This window comes from Molossus molossus, unplaced genomic scaffold, assembly GCF_014108415.1.
Source record: "Molossus molossus isolate mMolMol1 unplaced genomic scaffold, mMolMol1.p scaffold_m16_p_15, whole genome shotgun sequence".
Taxonomy (NCBI): domain Eukaryota; kingdom Metazoa; phylum Chordata; class Mammalia; order Chiroptera; family Molossidae; genus Molossus; species Molossus molossus.
In genome coordinates this window covers 79784500-79803787 of record NW_023425350.1, presented here as the reverse complement: position 1 = coordinate 79803787, position 19288 = coordinate 79784500, and the positions used below count along the sequence as shown (strand labels likewise).

The 19288-nt window shown below is 44.3% G+C and overlaps 1 protein-coding gene across 1 annotated transcript in view; it reads left to right on the top strand.

Moving 5' to 3' along the window:
- IL1RL2 (interleukin 1 receptor like 2) overlaps positions 1 to 18259 on the top strand; it is a gene marked incomplete at its 5' end in the record, with an annotated part of 42766 nt that extends 24507 nt beyond the window's left edge. Inside the window, 3 exons of the mRNA XM_036263352.1 lie at positions 9147 to 9290; positions 15637 to 15798; positions 17624 to 18259. Coding sequence (XP_036119245.1) covers positions 9147 to 9290; positions 15637 to 15798; positions 17624 to 17973 — 656 coding nt within the window. The remainder of the gene's footprint in view (positions 1 to 9146; positions 9291 to 15636; positions 15799 to 17623) is intronic.
- Between the last annotated feature and the right edge of the window lie 1029 nt (positions 18260 to 19288).

Below are 19288 nucleotides of genomic sequence, written 5' to 3'. Positions count from 1 at the left end.
TTTCTATGTACAATATCATCTCATCTGCACATAATGACAATTTCAATTTCTCCTTTCCAATTTGGATCACTTTTATTTTACTTTATGTCTGATTGCTGTGGCTAAGACTTCCAGTACTATGTTAAATAACAGTGGTGAAAGTGGACATCCCTGTTTTGTTCTTGTTCTTAAGGGAAATGCTTTTAGTTTTTGCCCATTAAGTATGATGTTGGCTGTAGGTTTTTCATATATGGCCTTTATTATCTTGAGATATGATCCCTCTATTTCCACATTGCTGAGTGTTTTTATTATAAATGGGTGCTGGATTTTGTTAAATGCTTATTTAGCATCTATTGATAAGGTCATATGGTTTTTATCTTTTATTTTGATTATGTGATATATCACATTTATTGATTTGAGAATATTATACCAGCCTTGCATCCCTGTGATGAATCCCACTCGGTTATGATGAATAATTTTTTGAAGTATCACTGGATCTGATTTGCTAATATTTTGTTAAGGATTTTGGCATCTATGTTCATCAGTGATATTGGCCTATAGTTTACCTTCTTTGTGGTGTTTTTATCCAGTTTTGGAATTAGGATTATGTTGGCTTCATAAAATAAGTTTGGAAGTCTTCTGTCTTCTTGGATTTTTTGGAATAGTTTGAGGAGAATGGGTGTTAGATCTTTGAATGTTCGGTAAAACTCCCCAGTGAAGCTGTCTGGGCCCGGGCTTTTGTTTGCTGGGAGTTTCTTGATTACATCTTCAATTTTTTTAAAGTCTTATTGGTCTGTTCAAGTTTTCTATCTCTTCCTGGTTCAGTTTTGGGAAACGGTGCTTTTAGAAATTTGTCCATTTTGCCTAAATTGTCCAATTTGTTGGCGTATAATTGTTCATAGTATGTTTTGATTATCTATTGTATTTTTGTGGTGTCATTTGTTACTGCTTCTCTTTTGTTTCTGATTTTGTTTATTTGGGTCCTTTCTTTATGTTTCTTGGTGAGTCTAGCTAAGGGTCCATCAATCTTGTTTATTTTTTCAAAGAACCAGCTCTTTGTTTCATTGATCTTTTGAATTTTTTTTTTTTTTTTTTAGTCTATGTTGTTTATTTCTGCTCCAACATTTACTATTTCTTTCTTTCTATTTTCTCTGGTTTTTGTTTATTTGTTTGTTTACTTTCTAGTTCTTTAAGTTGTAGGGTTAGAAAGTCAATTAGAAATTATTCTTGTTTCTTGAGGTAGGCCTGTAGTGCTATGAACTTCCCTCTCAGGATCACTTCTCTGTGTCCCATTTTGTGTTGTTGTGTGTTCATTTTCATTGGTTTCCAGGAAGTTTTAAATTTCTTCCTTGATCACCTTGGTAACCAATTTTTTGTAATAACATGCTATTTAGGCTTCAAGTGTTTGAATGTTTTTGTTGCAATTGATTTCTAGTTTTATGCCATTGTGATCTGAGAGGATGCTTGATATGATTTCAATCTTCTCGAATTTGTAGAGACTTACTCTGTGTCCTAATATGTGGTCTGTCTTTGAGAATGTCCCAAGTGCACTTGTGAAGAATGTATATTCTGCAGCTTTGGGGTGAAATGTTCTGTAAATATCAATTAAGTCCAACTGATCTAGTTAAATCATTTAAGGACTCTATGTCCTTGTTAATTTTTTGTCTAGAAGATCTATCCAATGTTGTCAGTAGGGTGTTAAAGTCACCCACCATGATTGTATTGCTGTTGATCTCTCCCTTGAAGTTCTCCAGAAGTTTTTAAATATATTTTGGTGCTCCCATATTTGATGCGTATATGTTTACCAGGGTTATATCCACTTGTTAGATTGATCCTTTTAATATTATGTAGTAACCTTCTTTGTCTCTTATGGCCCTTGTTTTGAAGTCTATCTTATCAGATGTTAGTATTGCTACACCAGCTTTTTTAAAATTTCCATTTGCTTGGAAATTTTTTTCCTATCTCTTCACTTTCATCCTATGTGAGTCTTTTGTTGTGAGGTGTGTCTCTTATAGACAGCACATTATATGGGTTGTGTTTTCTTATCTAATCAGCTACCCTATGTCTTTTGATTGGAGCATTTAAGCCATTTACATTTAAGGTTATTATTGATAGATACTTATTAGTTTCCATTTTTATTTTATGCCTGTGTCCCACTCCCCTTTCCCCTGTTTCTTCTTTTTCTTACAACAGTCTCTTCAGCATTTCTTGTAGTGCTGGTTTAGTGGCCGTATATTCCTTTAGCTTTTTTTTTTTTTTTTTTTTTTTTGTCTGTGAAGCTCTTTATTTCTCCTTCAATTCTGAATGATAACCTTGCTGGATTGAGTAGTGTTGGATTCAGACACTTGCCTTTCATTACTTGTATACTTTATTCCATTCCTTTCTGGCCTGCAGTGTTTCTATTGAGAAATCAACTGACAGTTTAATGGGAGTGCCCTTCTAAGTAACTTTCTGTGTCTCTCTTGCTTCCTTTAAGATTCTTTCTTTGTGTTTAATGTTTGCTATTTTTATTATGATGTGTCTAACTATGGGTCTAGTTGTTGGGTTCATCTTTCTGGGGACTCTCTGTGTTTCTTGGACTTATATTACTTTTTCCTTCACCAATTTGGAAAGTTTTCTGTCATTATTTCTTCAAATAGGGTCTTTATTTCTTTCTCTGATTCTTCTCCTTCCAATACCCCTATAATGCAAATGTTGTTATGTTTTGTTTTGTCCCACAACTCCCTGAACTCTCCTCCTGCTTTTAAATTTTTTCCCCCATTTGTTGCTATATTGGGTGTTTTTTTCTACCTTGTCTTCTAAGTTGCTGATTCAGTCTTCAGCTTCTTCTAATCTACTATTAAATTCTTCTAAGATATTTTTCATAACAGCTATGTCATTCTTTATTTGTTCTTGATTTTTATTCATAGCTTCTACCTTTTTTTTAAGCTGATGTAGTTCTCACTGAGCTCTTCAAAATTCTTATTAAGTTGCTTGCAGTTCTCACTAAATTGTTTTAGCACCCTGAAAATCATTGCTTTGAATTCTTTATCTGACAAATTTCTTACTTTCATTTTCTGTAATTCCTTTTCTGGTGATTCCTCCTTTTCTTTCATTTGGGTGTTGTTTCTTTGCCTCACCATTTTAGCAATCTGGTAGTTCTAGGCTTGGTGAGGGATGTTGGAATGTGTAGGCAGGTTGGTGTGTATCAAATAAGGCTGCTGTGCCTCCCAGACTGTTTTTGTGTAAGGTGCCTCTTGCCTGCTGTGGGTCCTGTAGGATTGACAACTGGTAGCTGGTATTTGTCTGCTGTGCAGATCTTGGCTGCCCATGTCTTGCTGCTATTTGGTCTGGGACACCACTCCTAATCAGCCCCTGCTGATGCCACTGGGGATGGGTCTCAGCTGCCTATCTGTGCTGCTGTCACCTGGGGTGCGTGGTTCCAGCTGGTGCACTTCTGGGGTGTGTGAGTCCCACTGGTGTGTTGCTGGGGTGCATGGGCCCTGCTGGTATTCTGCTGAGGTTTGTGGGTCCTGCTGGTACTCTGCTGGTGTGTGTGGGTCCAGCTGGTGTACTGCTGCATACATGGGTCTCACTGGTGTTCTTCTGGGGTATGCTGCTGCCTGGTGGGGCTCAGCTCCTGATCAGTCACTGCTGGGGGTGAGTGTCAACTCAGGTTTGCACTGCTACTGCTGCTGTTGTTGCCAGGGGGTGCTCTCAGCTCCCAATTCTCTGCTGCTGTTGGGGGCTGAGGATGCTTTGCTCCTGGGACTTTCTTGCTCCAGGGAGAGGGACTCCACTTTAAATCCATTGCTACAGTTGTCAGGGGCAGGTCTCAGCTGCCAGAGTCTTGTTGCTGCTTGGGCTGGAGCACTGCTCCTGATCAGCCTCTGCTGATGCAACTAGGGATGGGTCTCAGCTGCTGATCTGTGCTGCTGCTGCCTGAAGATGGATGTCTGCTCCCAAGCCTCTGCTGTTGGGGGTGTGTCTTGGCTCCCATGCCTCAGCTACTGTTTCGGGTGGAGCTCCACTCCTGCCCAGTCACTGCTACTGTGGAGGATGGTGCTTGGCTCCCAGCTGGTTGCAGCTACTGCAGCAGGCACCTCAATAGCACCACTACTGTGTGCTGATTGACGTTGACACAGTGGGGTCCCCTGGTCTGATGGTGCAAGTCATTCTGGTGAACTCAGTTCACTTGGTTATAGCAGCTCCTTGCTGCCTCTTCCCAGAGAAGACCAGGGATCCTTCAAAATGGCGGGGCCTTCCGGCTGCACAGGGAGAAATTCCCTGATAAGTTGCTTACCGCCCGCTGTAGCTGCTTGCTTTCTGTCCACAGCACTGTAACCTTCTGCTCCACGTTTCTGCACTGCTTAAGGTTGTTCATCCACACTCATGTTCACTCACACTCTCACACTCACTCACACTCTCACACTCCTCCTTGCTCTGATCCTGCTTGCTGCCATCTTCCTCTCTGGAACCCTTAAATTATCTTCATGCTTTTAAATCATATTTTCTTTTTGCTTTTCAGATTGGGCAATTTTTCTATCTTATCTTCTAAATCAGTGATTCAGTATTCTGCTTCATCCAACTTTATACTTATTCCTTCCAGTGTATTATTTATTTCTACTATATCATTCTTCATTTCTGACTGGTTATTTTCCATGGATTCTATGTTACTTTTCTTTCTATTGCACATCCTTATTACTATTACTTTGAACTCTGTTTTGATAAATTGCTTGCCTCCATTTCATTTAGTTTTTTTTCTAGGGATTCTTCTTGGACTTTTATTTGAGGCCTCTTTCTTTGTTTTCCCATTTTGGCTGTCTCTTTGTATTTTTTTTTTTTTTATGTATTAGATAGAACTACTATGACTCCCATTTTCAGTGGAGTGGCATTTTGTGGTAGGTGTCCTGTGGGATCCAGTGGTTTAGCCTCCTTGATCTCCTGAGCAGGATGCTCTAGGAATGTCCCTTGTGTGGGTTATGTGGGCCCTCCTGATGTATTTGGGTCTTGATTGCTGTTGTCCCATTCATGGGTGGGCTCAGCCCTCAATCTGGCTGACTGAATTTCAGCCCTGGCCACATCAGCTCTGATGTTCAGGTGCTGACAGAACAAAACAAACCAAAAAAGAAAACAAAAACCCAACAACAGCAAATGTAACAACAACAACAGCAACAACAAAGGTATAAAAAAAGAAAAAAATAAATAAAAGACAAGAGACAAAAAGAATAAGAGAAAAATATATGAAAGGAAAGAAGAAAGAGAAAAAATAAATTAAAAATTAAAATATATGTCCTGGCTGATTTGGCTCAGCAGTTAGAGCATTGGCCCATGGATCAGAGAGTCCTGGGTTTGGTTCCTGCTAAGGGTACGTACCTTGGTTGCACTTTGTCCCCAACCATGGTTGAGGTTGTGTGGGTGACGACTACTCAATGTGTCTCTCTCATATCGATGTTTCTCTCTCTCTTCCTTTCTCTCTCCCTCCCTCTCTATCTGAAGATAAATGCAAAAATGTCCTCAGGTGAGGATAAAAATTTAAAATTAAGTATAGGAAAAGAGCCCTGGCCGGCTTGGCTCAGCGGTTAGATCATCGGCCTGTGGTCCGGAGAGACCCGGGTTCGGTTCCCGCTAAGGGCATGTACCTCGGTTGCAGTTTGTCCCCGGCCCTGGTTGGGTCGTGTGGGTGGCAGCCACTCGATGTGTCCCTTTCACATCGATGTTTCTCTCTCTCTCTTCTTCCCACTCTATCTCAACAAAATGTTGAAAAATGTCCTCGGGTGAGGATTACCAAAAAAAAAAAAAGTATAGAAAAAGAAAACTCATGAAAAAGAATAAGAAAAGAGAAGAAAAATGGTAGAATATGAAAAAGAGAGAGAAAATATGCAAGAAAAAAAGGGAAGGAAAGGAAAAAATAAAGTAGTAAAAAGTATAAAGAAAAGAATGAAAAAGAAGGAAGTGGAGTTCACCTCAGCAGTTTATTGCTTGCTGCACTCTTCCTTTTGATACTTGTGAAACTTATTGGACCTTGCTCTGTTGTTGTCTGAAGCTGAATACTTGGTGTGACAGTTATGGGCCTCCCAGGAGGATCTCTGGTGCAAGCCAATGTCAGAAGCTGTTCCACCTGGCCCTTGGCAACCTGTCCAAAGCTCGGCAGGAGAGAGCCCCTAGTCATCTGATGGGTGGGGTCTCTGGAGCTCATAGGTTGTGTCTGCTGCTGGTCTGGCCCATTGAGTTTCCTCATCCTGAGCTTCTCTCCCTTCCCCAGTGGAATTTCACTCAGGATTTGTATCCAGGATTTGCCAGGAATGATTCAGTCTTCAGTTGAGATGGTGTCCACAACCTGCAGGAGGGGGGTGTACACTTCCTCTCCTTCCTGGAGCTGTGTGGGCTGAAATCACAGGGGAGCTTGGATCTGCTTCCCTACAATGCATCTGCAGAGCCTAGCACTCACCTGCCTGGCTCCCAGACAGAAGCCTTTCCAGGAGACACAATCTGAAAATCCTAGCTTGTATGAATATACTATTTCAGATCAGCCACACTTCAACTGGTTTTTGAAGCTGATTGCTTTGTAGTTTAGCTGCAAATCCAGTGTGGGGCTGAGAGAGAGTGGACCGAGCTTCTAGCCACACTACAGCCGTATTAGAATCTGCTCCAGCATAGATGTTCATGCAGTACTGATTTGTTGATGCTGTCTACCTAGAGCATTGTGTTCAGAAGGATTCTGAGGCCAAGTTCAGGCTCAGATGAATAATGCTATTATCAGTGAACACCTGCCAATTGATGCAGGAGGGAGGAGGGGTGGTTTATCTCCTTTGTTGTAGGTCACTTAAGAATCCTGTGCTTCCCAAATCCATCTTTGCTCCTATCAGTTCTTATTTTGTTTTAATGTGTCAGTGAGATAATCAGAGATGCACAGCTGAATTGTAAATGAGAGGAGTGCTTTATTCACTGGCGGGCTGCGGGGGGCATAGTCTCCCCAAATCAACAGCCCTGAACATTCTTGCAGTCAGCTTATAAAGACCAAAACCACGTCCTCTTGACGCTACCTTGGTGTCATTAAGGGGGAAATTGATACAGATAGGGGGCATGAGGAGCTGTTACATAGGTCAGGGTAATCATTAATCACAGTATTTTTATGGTTTTTCTGGGTTTCCCAAGGCTATTACTAATCCCTTTATCTTCATGGTTCTGGTTCCCTAAGGCCATGGTGTTTAGATGAGTCAGGGAGTATACGTGTGGGTCAGAATGGATTTACTTAAATTAAGTAGTCTACTTCAATTTCACATCTCACATGCAATCTATTTTTGGACATGTGCATTTTGCTTTGTTTTCCCTGAGTTCTTAGAAACATTACCCTCTTAAATCCAAGCCTCTTGTTGGTTTACTTGGGGCCAGAGGTAAGGTTACAGCTTCTCCATCTGACCTTCTTATTTTTGTTGAAGACACATCCAGATTGAGTCTTATTTTGTTTTTTTGAAACAGTATCAATAGAAAATTGTTTGGATTGTGTTTACCTTTCCATGAATTTCTTTTAATCACTTATTTTCAGTTTAAGGCTGGTGGTAGCCATATGGACCCATCCGTATAGGGCCTTTAACAGACATCTGTTATCTCAACAGTGAGTTTTCCACTTATTTCCATTTCAAAATCATACTCCCTTTGAATTCACTCATTCATTTTTCTGTTTTGAATTTCACTGTCTTTTAGCTTATTTACAAAGCAGAGGGTATCAATACTCCTGAATGCAATGCATGATCAACTCAAGAACTTCAGGCCATTACTTTGGTCTACTCACCAAGGGCTTCTGAATCTCATAAATGACCATTTACAATATTAAGACCCCTGAAGTGTACATTAAGGATTCCCAGACATAGGTCCCCCCACAGGGAGAGGTGGCGTTGGTGTTCCAAGAACTGGGAAAGAGCAAAGACACATGGAGAATGGGGGAGGGGGGAGCGAACATCTAAGAGCTAGAAAGCAAAGGTTCAAATAAGTGGTCAGGATCAGGTTGGGCACCGAAGCGTAGAGCAGGCCCACTGGCTGTGCTGGCACTAATTAATGGGCTGATGTGTTTCTGGCTTAGAATGTGTTTATAGATATTATGCTTCATTGTACCATGTATTTGGAAACATGCAGTAGTAGCTGGGGATGTCTTTGGCCTCAAAGTGTTTGCAACATGGTATGGCCTAAGGCAATTGTGATGAGCTCTTTAATGAGTATTTTAAAAGTGAAAGTGCTTTGGAAATTCAAAGAAAAGTGAATTCACCCCCTTCCTTGCACATACTTTCCAGTGGGGACTGGAGAACCAAGAAGGGGTCCATGAAGGAAGGATGTAGGTGGTGGGTTCTAAGAATAAGGAAGATTTGTCTTCCCCTCTTCTCCTTCCCGTTTTCTAAGTCTCTGTTTAGAGCTTCCTTCTTTGGCGGCGCAGACTTGGGTTGTGGTAAGGAAGAAAGCTGTGCTGTTCCTCTTGCCAGATCTGTAGGAAGGAGCATGTTTTTGTGGACGCCGGGTTCCAGGGGAACTGGTTCTGCTCCTTGGTCATAACCTGCCCACAATGTTTTCCATAATTGCTCTGCGGTGTGCTCACCAAGCAGAGCAGCACACACACACCCTTTCTGAGACGCACCTCCCGGCAGAGCCCAGCCCGACTCCTGGCACAGGGAGGCAGAGGTGGGAGTTGGTTCCTGGCCAGTCCTGCAGAGTCAACAGAGGCGGCTTCCAGAGGCAACCGAGGTCCTAATTTATGACATTAGTCCTGCCGCTCAGCTCTGAAACATTACGGGGAAGCAGCTATAAAACATTACAACAAAAAACATGTGGCATTGTCACCTGGGGACTCCCCAGTAGTGTGCAGGGCTTCCCGCTGGAGTGCTGACTAGCGGGACGGCCATGTGTGTTCAGTAGCTGTCCTCATGGGACTGGAGTCATGCTGTGCCTGCTGCGGGCACCAGGGTCTGCAGAACATCCCTCTTCAGGCTCCCAAGAACACTTTGTTTCCTAAAATTTACCGGTCAGACCAGACTGGTCACACCTATGATTAAACCATAAGGAAATATTTAAGCAGTGTCCTCATTGATATCTGACATATTGTCATTGGTATCTGTAATGTGATATGTGTAAGGGAAGTGCATAATGGACGCTGTGTTTTTATTATGATTATTATCTTATTTTGCTGTCATTTACAGTGGCAGATTTTCAAGCTCACTTGATTGGAGGGCTTCTGGCCTTCGTGGGTGTGGCTGTGTTTGTCCTGTGCATCTACAACACGTTCAGGATCGACATTGTGCTTTGCTATCGAAGTGCCTTCCATTCCACAGGGACCACAGAAGGTAAGTGTGTGGAAACCCTGAAGAATGCCTCATCGTGGCGCGTGCTCATCTCATTCATGTAACCATTGTAAACACACTTCATCGTATTTTCCTAGTTTGCCTTTTATGTCCTTGACAAATTCAGAGGAAGGCATCTCCCTGGAACTTCCCATACTTCCAAGAAATGCTTTTCCCAAGACAACCAGCATTGTTCAGTGGCTGGGGGAACGAATATTCCGGGTCCCACTGTAACCTTTCTAGAATGGATCTCACATCCTCTGGTATAAGAAAAAGAAGAAAACTCCTTGAGCAAGGTGCTCCTCACATGCAATGTGCCCTCAGCACCGGGGACGCACAGACAGGTGGACACATGGACAGGTGGACACGGGACAGGTGCACGCACGGCCAGGTGGGTGCCGTGGGGCGCCCTGCGGCCTGTGGTTGCAGAGCTCGGCACTCCTGCCTGAAACATTCAAGTCTTCAGCTCTCACGTGTAAGAGAGACAGACTTGAGTTTGAATTTGAGTTCTCCACCTGCTTCCTGGGTGATCTTAGAGAGAGATTTTATTTTTATCTTTCTTAGTTATGGAATAAAAAAAAAAGGAAGGAAGAAAGGGAGGGAGGGAGGGAGACAGGGAGGGAGGCAAGGAGGAAGGGAAGGAGGGATGGAGGGGGGAGGGAGGAAGAAAGGGAGGGAGGGAAGAAGAAAAGGAGGGAGGGAGGGAGGGAGGAAGAAAAGGAGGGAGGGAGGGAGGAAACAGATCAGAGCCTGTCTCACAGAGTGCTGTGTGAGCAACTGAGTTGGAGCCCAGGAACACTGGGCAGGGACCTGGGCAGAGGCGGGCTCCCTTGTTGTCTGGAGGTCAAAGCCAGCTGCCCCGCTCCGCTGCCCAGAGACTGCAGCTGGTCACAGAGCCTCCGGCGAGCTCTTCAACACGGGACCCTCTGTGATTCCAGGCTCTGAAAAGCAGGCTTTCCCCATCGCTGCGGTTTGAACTGTGATACACAGGGTGGGGCAAAGTAGATCTACAGTTGTGAGTATGCAAAACAGTTTACTTTTTATTAATACTTATTATTATTTTCCATATGAACAACTGTAAACCTACTTTTGCCCCACCCTCAGACAGGAAGTAATCTATTCAGGCCTTGAATGAAGCTTTAGGCACGCTAACTGGGTGGAAAGATTAACAGAAGGCTGCAAGAAGTCGTGAGCTCACACGCACGGAGGCACACGCATGGAGGCACACATTTATGCCTTTAAAGCAGGACCGAGCAAAGGCAGCCCGAGCGGGAAGCGGGAAGCGGTGTCGAGCGCGTCTTAGAGACCCTGGCAGAGAGCACTGTGCCCGCTTTGCATATACGAGAACACGGTTGGAGTTGTGGCCCACATGCTTGATGTAACAGAGATGTCCTGACTTGGACTTTACTCTACATTAAATTTTAGAATTCAAAGTTGGAAGCCTTTTTGTAACACAAAAAGCAACCAATTTTTTTATTCTCACCCAAGGACATTTTTTTTTTTTTTTTTTTGCATTTTATCTTCAGATAGAGCAGGAGGGAGAGAGGAGAGAGAGAGAAACATTGATGTGAGAGAGACACATCGAGTGGCTGCCACCCACACGACCCCAACCAGGGCCGGGGACAAACTGCAACCGAGGTACATGCCCTGAGCGGGAACTGAACTTGGGTCTCTCTGGTCCACAGACCAATGCTCTAACTGCTGAGCCAAACTGGCCAGGGCACAACCAATTGGCTTTTGATGACACAATTCAATTGTGGAATTCTGGCTTGGGGTGTCCAGTGCAACTTCAGCGCCTCCGTGCTGGGGAGGGTCCGCTGGATGTGGGGTCTGGTCCCTGCAGAGGCCACCCCGCTCAACCTGCCTGTGCCTGAGCCCAGCTGCCCTGCTGGGAAGAAACCTCAGCGCACCACCACCTGCCCTTTTGGATACACAGATGTGAGCGGTTTGGCTGGCTGGCTGCCTTGTGTCTGCTGACTGACAGCAGACTAGAGCAATTTAGATGGTGTTCCCAGAATTCTGGCCCCGTGAGATTTGTTGTTTCCTTACTCACTACAGCTCCCGGGAGCATGACTAAGGAGTGGGTGGAGAAGTGGTCTGTTAGTGAAGTCAAGTTTAGCAGGAAGACAAAAAAGAAATACTGACTCACCCTGAGCTGGGGAAGCTGAGCAGAGGAGAGACTCAGGGAACCCCATCCTTGCTGAGCCTCGGCTACAGCCCAAATTCGGCTGAGGATTTGGAGATGGGAACCTATAGTCAGCGTGTGGTCCTCTTCCTCCTTGTTCTTTTTTAATCCAGAAAATTCTGTTTGCACTTTGTGATTAAATTCTCGACAGCTCAGTCTATGTGAACTACCCTGTAATACCTCTTGGAGTGCTGGCTTCAAAAGCGAGCCACTGAGGAACCTGATGATGAGTCCCACATGCTGTTTCCAGCCTGGCCTTCAGAGGCTGTTGATGCTTATTTGGGAACATGGGAAGTAATGGAGGGCAAACACAGATGAGAAGGAGGAGAAACTGTGTCCTTGTGATGACATATTTATCCCACAGATTAGTCAGGCTTTTTATGTGACTAATAGTTACTTGTATAAATTCACAGTTTTATAGGAGTCATCAATTGGCCAAACAAAAGCCCATTGTTCTGTATATTCTCTATTCAGTCACGAGATGCTTCAGTGATTCTCCTGCCAGGTGTGCTGGGTACGAGATACACAGATGGATTTACAGATCTCAGGCGATGTGTGTGTGCCTCACCTTATTCCAAGTACATTTGTGGAGAAAGTTCACGTAGAACAGAACAATTGAAACCCAAACCAAAAAAGGTACAGTGAACACAGGGAAACAAAGGAAGAATAGTAAAATAAAGTCAGGATAGAGTTTATGACAAACCTTGGACAGGTCTTATTTTTTATTTTTATTTTTTGGTTAATTCTCACCTGAGGATATTTTCCCATTGATTTTTAGAAAGTGTGGAAAGGAAGGAGAAAGAGAGAGAGGAGAAACATCGATGTGAAAGAGACACATCGATTGGTTGCCTCTTACATGCCCCAGTCGGGGATGGAAACTGCAACCCAGGTATGTGCCCTTAGCTGGGAATCAAACCCGCAACCCTTCTTTCCATGGGCAGATGCTCTAACCATGGAGCCACACTGGTCAGGGCCTTGGACGGGTTTTAAAAGTGAGCTTGTGTTAGAAGCAAAAGCAGAAGCAATTACAATCTTCATTGCATGCTGTTTACAGACACTGTTTAGTTGCTCCTGAGAGCATATGGCCTTCTTGGGGACAATTTTCCAATAAACACTGTTTTTTAGGGTGCCCTCATTTTCAAAGATGATGCAGTAGACCTTGTGTCCAAACACGTTTCCAAGGCGAACGGAGCAGGTTTTATGGGCTTTACTTCCCGTGCTTTCATCCATGTTGGGGATGCACCAAGCCTCATGCTGTTCAGTACGACACTCACACAGAGGCCAGATTGATTGGTTCTCAACATTTACCAGAATCAGGGGAAAGTAAAGACCTGAATAATTTTTCATGTAATCTTTTATAAACATCAGTTTAGGTAAATACATTTTTGTAGTTTTGCCAAAAGCCAATAAGGGCATGAGCAGATACTGTAACATCAAAAGTAGAGTTGAAACTTCTTAGAAAATGAAAGATATTCAGCCAGACCTGATGAACTGTCCCCACCGAGTGGAGCGAGCCGCGAGCACTTCTGGCCCTGTTCGCTCAGAACACTCCCTAGTAGGTCACTGTCTGCAATGTTCTTGATGAGACAGATGGTTGGGAGCGTCCAACTCATTGTTATTTGTTGCTATTTGCTCAACTGCTGTTCTTACTACAGTTGAGAAACCGATGACCTCAAAACTTAGCAGCGTAGAACAAGCATTTATTTTGCTTATGGATTCCATGGGTCAGGAACAGGGACCAACACAGTGGGCAGGGCCTGTCTCAGTTCCGTGAGACTGGGGTTCCCTCTTCATTTTGATGCTGGCTTCTTTTGCTGTGCAGAGGCTTTACAGTTTGACCCAAGACATCATGCTCAATTAATATTTGACCAAGGAGACAAGAGCATATAGTGGAGTAAGGACAGCCTCTTCAATAGATGGTGTTGGGTAAATTGGACAGCTACATGCAAAAAATGAAACTAGGCCATCAACTTACACCAATAAACTCAAAATGGATGAAAGGCTTAAATGTAATCTGTGAAACCACTAAAATCCTAGAAGAAAATATAGGCAGCAAAATCTCAGACATCACACAGAACAGAATTTTCACCAATACATTGCCTAGGGCAAGAACCAAAGAAAAAAATTAATAAATGGGAATACATAAAACAAATTAACTATTCTTATTTGTATAAAAACTAGGAGAACATATGACTGCATCTTTCATAAGGCTTACCACCCCTCTTCAAATCTGCCCGTCAAATGAACTTGCACAGGGGACCAGACGAGGCCAGCTGCTACCCGGCTTCCATGAGGCAGACTCTGAATTTCCACACAGCCAGGAGCCTGCCCATCCCAGCTTACAGGGAGACGCCCACTCACAGTCAAGCCCTGCTGAGCTTTCTTTTTTTTTTTTTTTTAATCCTCACCCGAGGACATTTTTCCATTTTTTGTTCAGGTAGAGTGGGAGGGAGAGAGAGGAAGAGAGAGAGAGAAACATCGACGTGAAGGGACACATCGAGTGGCTGCCACCCGCACGACCAACCAGGGCCGGGGACAAACTGCAACCGAGGTACGTGCCCTTAGCGGGAACCGAACCCGGGTCTCTCTGGACCGCAGGCTGACGCTCTAACCGCTGAGCCAAACCGGCCAGGGCCCTGCTGAGCTTTCTTAACCAGGTGATCCTGAGCAGGGCACACACCGCCGTCCTTCCTGCCCTTTCCAGCCCCTCACTGTTTTTCTAAACTCCCCCCACCCTTGCATGTCATGTTCTTTGTGAATTTTGTTCCAAAAAAAACTCCAGAATACAGGGGATTTTTCCTTTCTCTCCTTCTGCTCGTTCAGTCATTTGCTATCTTAAAGTGCCGGAGGTTCTGTTTATTTCTGTCTGTGAATGGCCTTCCCAGGTGGATCTTGCGTCTTGCTCATCTGTACAAGGCGAGCCCAGTGGCTGTGACCTGTGGTTGCTCAGTGAACAGGTGCTCACTCTGACGATGACGACATGGGCTGTGTTTGCGTTCTCAGGATGGCGCAGCCACCTGCTGGAGTGTGCTCAGAGGTCTGATCCCCTCACAGAGCGGGGTGCAGTTCCAACGATGGGATTCCAAAGGGAGAGTCTCCCCTTTGGCCTGGTGCACTTCGCGGTACTCTGCAGAGGACCCGTGTACCGTGACATCAGTGGAGACTCAGTTGTCACTTCAGCTACTACAGGGGGTCGTGTAACAACATGAACAGTGGCTCTGAGGAGACTGGCCACGGCTGAGGAAGACTCGCTGAGCCAGAGATTATCTACATAGAAAACCCCCCAACTGAAAAGTAAAGAGAACAAAGACTGAAACAAAAAAAAAGTCGAAGGACTGTGTACAACCACAAAAAGTGTAACACATGTTTAATAGGAACACCAGATGGAGAAGAAGGAGAAAAAGGAGCCAGCAATGACCGCCAATTTCCCCCAAATTAATGTCAGACAGTAAACCACAGATCAGGAAGCTCAGGGACTCCAAGTGAGATAAACATAAAACAAAACAGAAGAACCCTCACCTACACATAGGCATTATTTTCAAACTACAGAAAATCAAAGATAAGGAAAAAATATCCCAAAAGAAGGCAGAAGCAAAAACAATCACCATTAGAGAAACGAAGACGTGAATTGTGTCCGACCGCTCAGAAGGGGGAACCGACGTGCGGGTGTGCGGAGCGACGCCCTGCGGTGCTCACGCGGGGTCTGTCCATGGCACACTGACATCATCGACGTGCGGGTGTGCGGAGCGACGCCCTGCGGTGCTCACGCGGGTCTGCCCGCGGCACGCTGACGTCATCGACGTGCAGGTGTGCGGAGCGACGCCCTGCGGTGCTCACGGAGCCGACGTGCGGGTGTGCGGAGCGACGCCCTGCGGTGCTCACGCGGAGTCTGCCCATGGCACACTGACGTCATCGACGTGCGGGTGTGCGGAGCGACGCCCTGCGGTGCTCACGGCTCTGCCCGCAGCACGCTGACGTCCTCGGAGCCGACGTGCGGGTGTGCGGAGCGACGCCCTGCGGTGCTCACGCGGGTCTGCCCGCGGCACGCTGACGTCCTCGGAGCCGAGCAGCAGGGGCGTCACGGAACCGCCTCCGCCTTCTCGGCGTCCAGGCACGAAGGCGGTGGCAGGAGCCCTTCCACCAGCTTGTCCCTTTCTTTTTCAGACGGGAAGCTGTACGACGCGTACGTCCTGTGCCCCCAGCCTCCACGGGGGCGCAGGAGCCCCGATGTGGACGCGCTGGTCCTGAAGGCCCTGCCCGAGGTGCTGGAGAGCCAGTGCGGATACAAGTTGTTCATACTGGGCAGGGATGAATTTCCTGGTCAAGGTATGTTTTAAATGAGGTAGGAAAACAACCTGGCCGGTTTGGTTCAGTTGTTGGAGCGTCAGCCTGGGGACTGGAGAATCACGGGTTTGGTTCCCGCTAGGGGCACTGAATGAATGAATGAATGAATGAATGAATGAATGAATGAATGAATGATTTAGAAAAACAACAAATGAATAAAAAAAGTAAAGGAGACTTCCTCTTGCTCCTTGCCTTCCCCACCAAACCACGGGAAGTCTTTTACCCCCAGTTCTCCATCCTGAGTGGAGGACCCAGCTCTCTGCTCTCAGGAGGCTCATTCCTGGGACAGGATAACTGGGATCCTGGCTGAAATAACAGGACTCTCACTCGGAGCCAGCATGTGGCTAACCATTTCCATAAACCCGTGGTGGGCCACACAGCCCTGGCCACGGGACTAAGAGTGGTCAGTTCCCTGTGTCCTCATGATGAACTGCTGAGACTTTCCCATCAGTGTGAATAGGTAATGAGCTCCATCTAACACTGATTTCCTAAATCTCAACCGCCTAATCGTCCACTGCTCAAATAAAATAGGTCGTCACTTCTCTCATTCAATAGCAGGGTAGCTCTGAGCAAGCAACATCCTGAACATCCCATCTGTCACACGGGGATGAAAATGCTTCCCTGATCTGGTTGAGAGAATTAATTGAGTGTTAACCTGAGCGGGGACCAGTATGGAGCTGTGTACATATTAGACGTTCAATGGACAAATATTTCCCCCTTTGAAGGCTATAAAGCCAATGGCTAAAATTTCAAATAAGCATCGTTTTCTAGTCACCAGGAAATCAAGATTACTACCTTACTGCATTTAATAGTGGCTTATGCTGGGTTGATTTAAAAGATTTCTAACTAGTTAGGATTTATAGGCTACTCATATCCACAGTGAGACCACAGCTATATCTTGGCCCAGAACTTTTCAAGTTACGAGGTCATCCTCCATGAGGAAGTGAGAAGTCAGTCCAGTGCCCGTTATAAACACCTGGGGGAGCTCTGGTTTCATAAGCACATTGATGTTCATTCCTTTACTTCTTTAGCAAATATTAACTGAGCATTGGCTATGGGCCAGGTAATTGTCTGGGCTCTAGGAATATTAAAATAAACCAAAGAGAAAAAAGAGTCCGCTCTTGAGGTTGTGGTCTATTCTTATATTCTAAGTATAAGGAAGACATAAAACTTGGTCTTCATTTCTAAAAAAGACCAACTTTTGTCCATAGCTGGACATTTCAAGAACTCTCCCCTCCCAGCCACCAGAAGCCATCAGAGTATGTTATTTGGTATTTCAAGTTACTCCTATAAATCCTGGTCATTTCAATAGCTATAAAGCACAAGAGGAAAACATGAATAAAGATTAAGATGACATTTGAGCTAACTGCATTTTCTTATCCTTTTAAAATCTGTTTAACATCTGTAACAAAAGTAAATTAATTTAAAAAAATAATAAAATAAAATCTGTTTAATTTTCTAAAATATGTTCATTGTTGTATACCAGACCTTCAGCTGAGCCTGGGATAGGAAGCTAGGCATGATAGTTCTGAGCGTTCGCAGTCTGTGTGGGCTGAGGAAAGTGGCATACCAGCAACTATCAAAACGTGATTCACAATTATAAAAGACGAATTTTTCAGGAAAAGTAAGGAATTTTTCACAGAGGAGATGATAAATATAAAACACAAAAGCAGCTCTTGTTAATCCATTCCTAAGTCATGTATATTTTAACATTCTTACTTAGTGCACCTTTCTAGTGTTCTCAAGAGCACTGAGATCTGGGCTCTTTTATTCATGAGGTCTGCTCTGTCTCTTTCTCTATTTGCAGCTGTGGCCAATGTCATCGATGAAAACATTAGGCTGTGCAGGAGACTGATCATCATCTTAGTTCCTGAATCGCTGGACTTTGACCTATTGAAGAATATGTCAGAAGAACAAATTGCTGTCTACAATGCTCTCATCCAGGATGGGATGAAGATCATTCTGATTGAGGTGGAGAAGGTCAAGAACTATGCATCCATGCCAGAATCAATCCAGTATATCAAACAGAAACATGGGTCTGTCCAGTGGAGCAAGGACTTCACAGAGGAGTTACCATGTGCAAAGACCAAGTTTTGGAAGAAAGTGAGATATCGCATGCCACCCAAAAGGTTTCCACCTCCTCCAGCCAGCTGCTGAAGCTCATGCTCTGTGACCTCGCAGCTGGCAAGTGGGAGGCCAAGGCGGAGTTCTTTACCCAATGATGGAGCATTTGTCCTCATGAAGTGGCTCACAGTTGGACAAAATGCACTATATTCAGGCTATTTGCTCGAAGCTTGTCGTTGTGTGCTTGTGAGAGGGACTGTGTTTATTTGCTTGCTTTCATTAGAGATATTTCTTTAGGGAAAGATATCATCTCTCCAGAAGGCCCTCATTAACTTCTTAGCTCTGAACTCTTATGAATGTTTGCTGAACATGGAGTAGGTATAGCATTTGAGCCCCTGAGAAATGGGACACAGGAAGTTGTAGAGTTGTAGTCCAGATGTCAGGTAGTTAGCACATGGTGTGGCACCTGTGAGGCCAGCGATGGGAACCTGAGTACTCGGGATGATAGGAAGACAGTCTGTGGGCTTGGAGAGGGCTGGCAAGGATAATGGCAGCTTTTATGCCTGACCAGTATCCATAGGGCTCCAGTCCTCAGTGAATATTTGCTGTGTCTGTTTGTACTCCTCTAGTGCAAATATACAGCCATGACCACAGCCTTAGCAGGTTGATACTGGAAGTGACATAGAGGTCACCTAGACCAATGGGGTCAACAGTGGGTACACTGGAATTGTGCATTAATCACCCTCCTGGTGAGCCCCCTGCTTAGAAAGACTTCATCTGTCAAACCAAAATAAGTTATAATTCACTTATTTTTCCAACTGGCTCTGTTGGCCAGAATTCTGAGCAATGGCTATCACCCTGAGATGATGACATTATAGTCCCAATAAAACAAAGTAATATTTCAGTTATCCAGTGTACCTTCATCATAGGTCAGTTTATGATTTAACAAGTCACAAAGACTTTTGATATTAAAAACTAGCTGTAAAGTCTTATCACAACTTTCAAAGACCATAATGTGAGGAGCTTATATATAATCCAATGTTCATTCTGTAGTTGGGTACACTGAGCCTTAATAAGTGGCCTGCTAGCACACAAAATTAATATTCAGAAAATGGTGGCATTTTTATACACTAATAATGAACTATCAGAAAGTGAAATGAAAAGAAGTCTCATTTACAGTTGCAACAATAACAACAAAAATGTCCCTGGGAAGAAATTTAACCAAGGAGGTAAAAGACCTGTACTAGGAAAATTATGAGATACTGAAAATAGAAAAAGAGGAACATATAAATAAGTGGAAGTATATGCCATGTTCATGGATAGGAAAATTAACATTATTAAAATGTCCATACTACCCAAAGCAATCTACAGATTTGACACAATTCTTATCAAAATACTAATGGTGTAT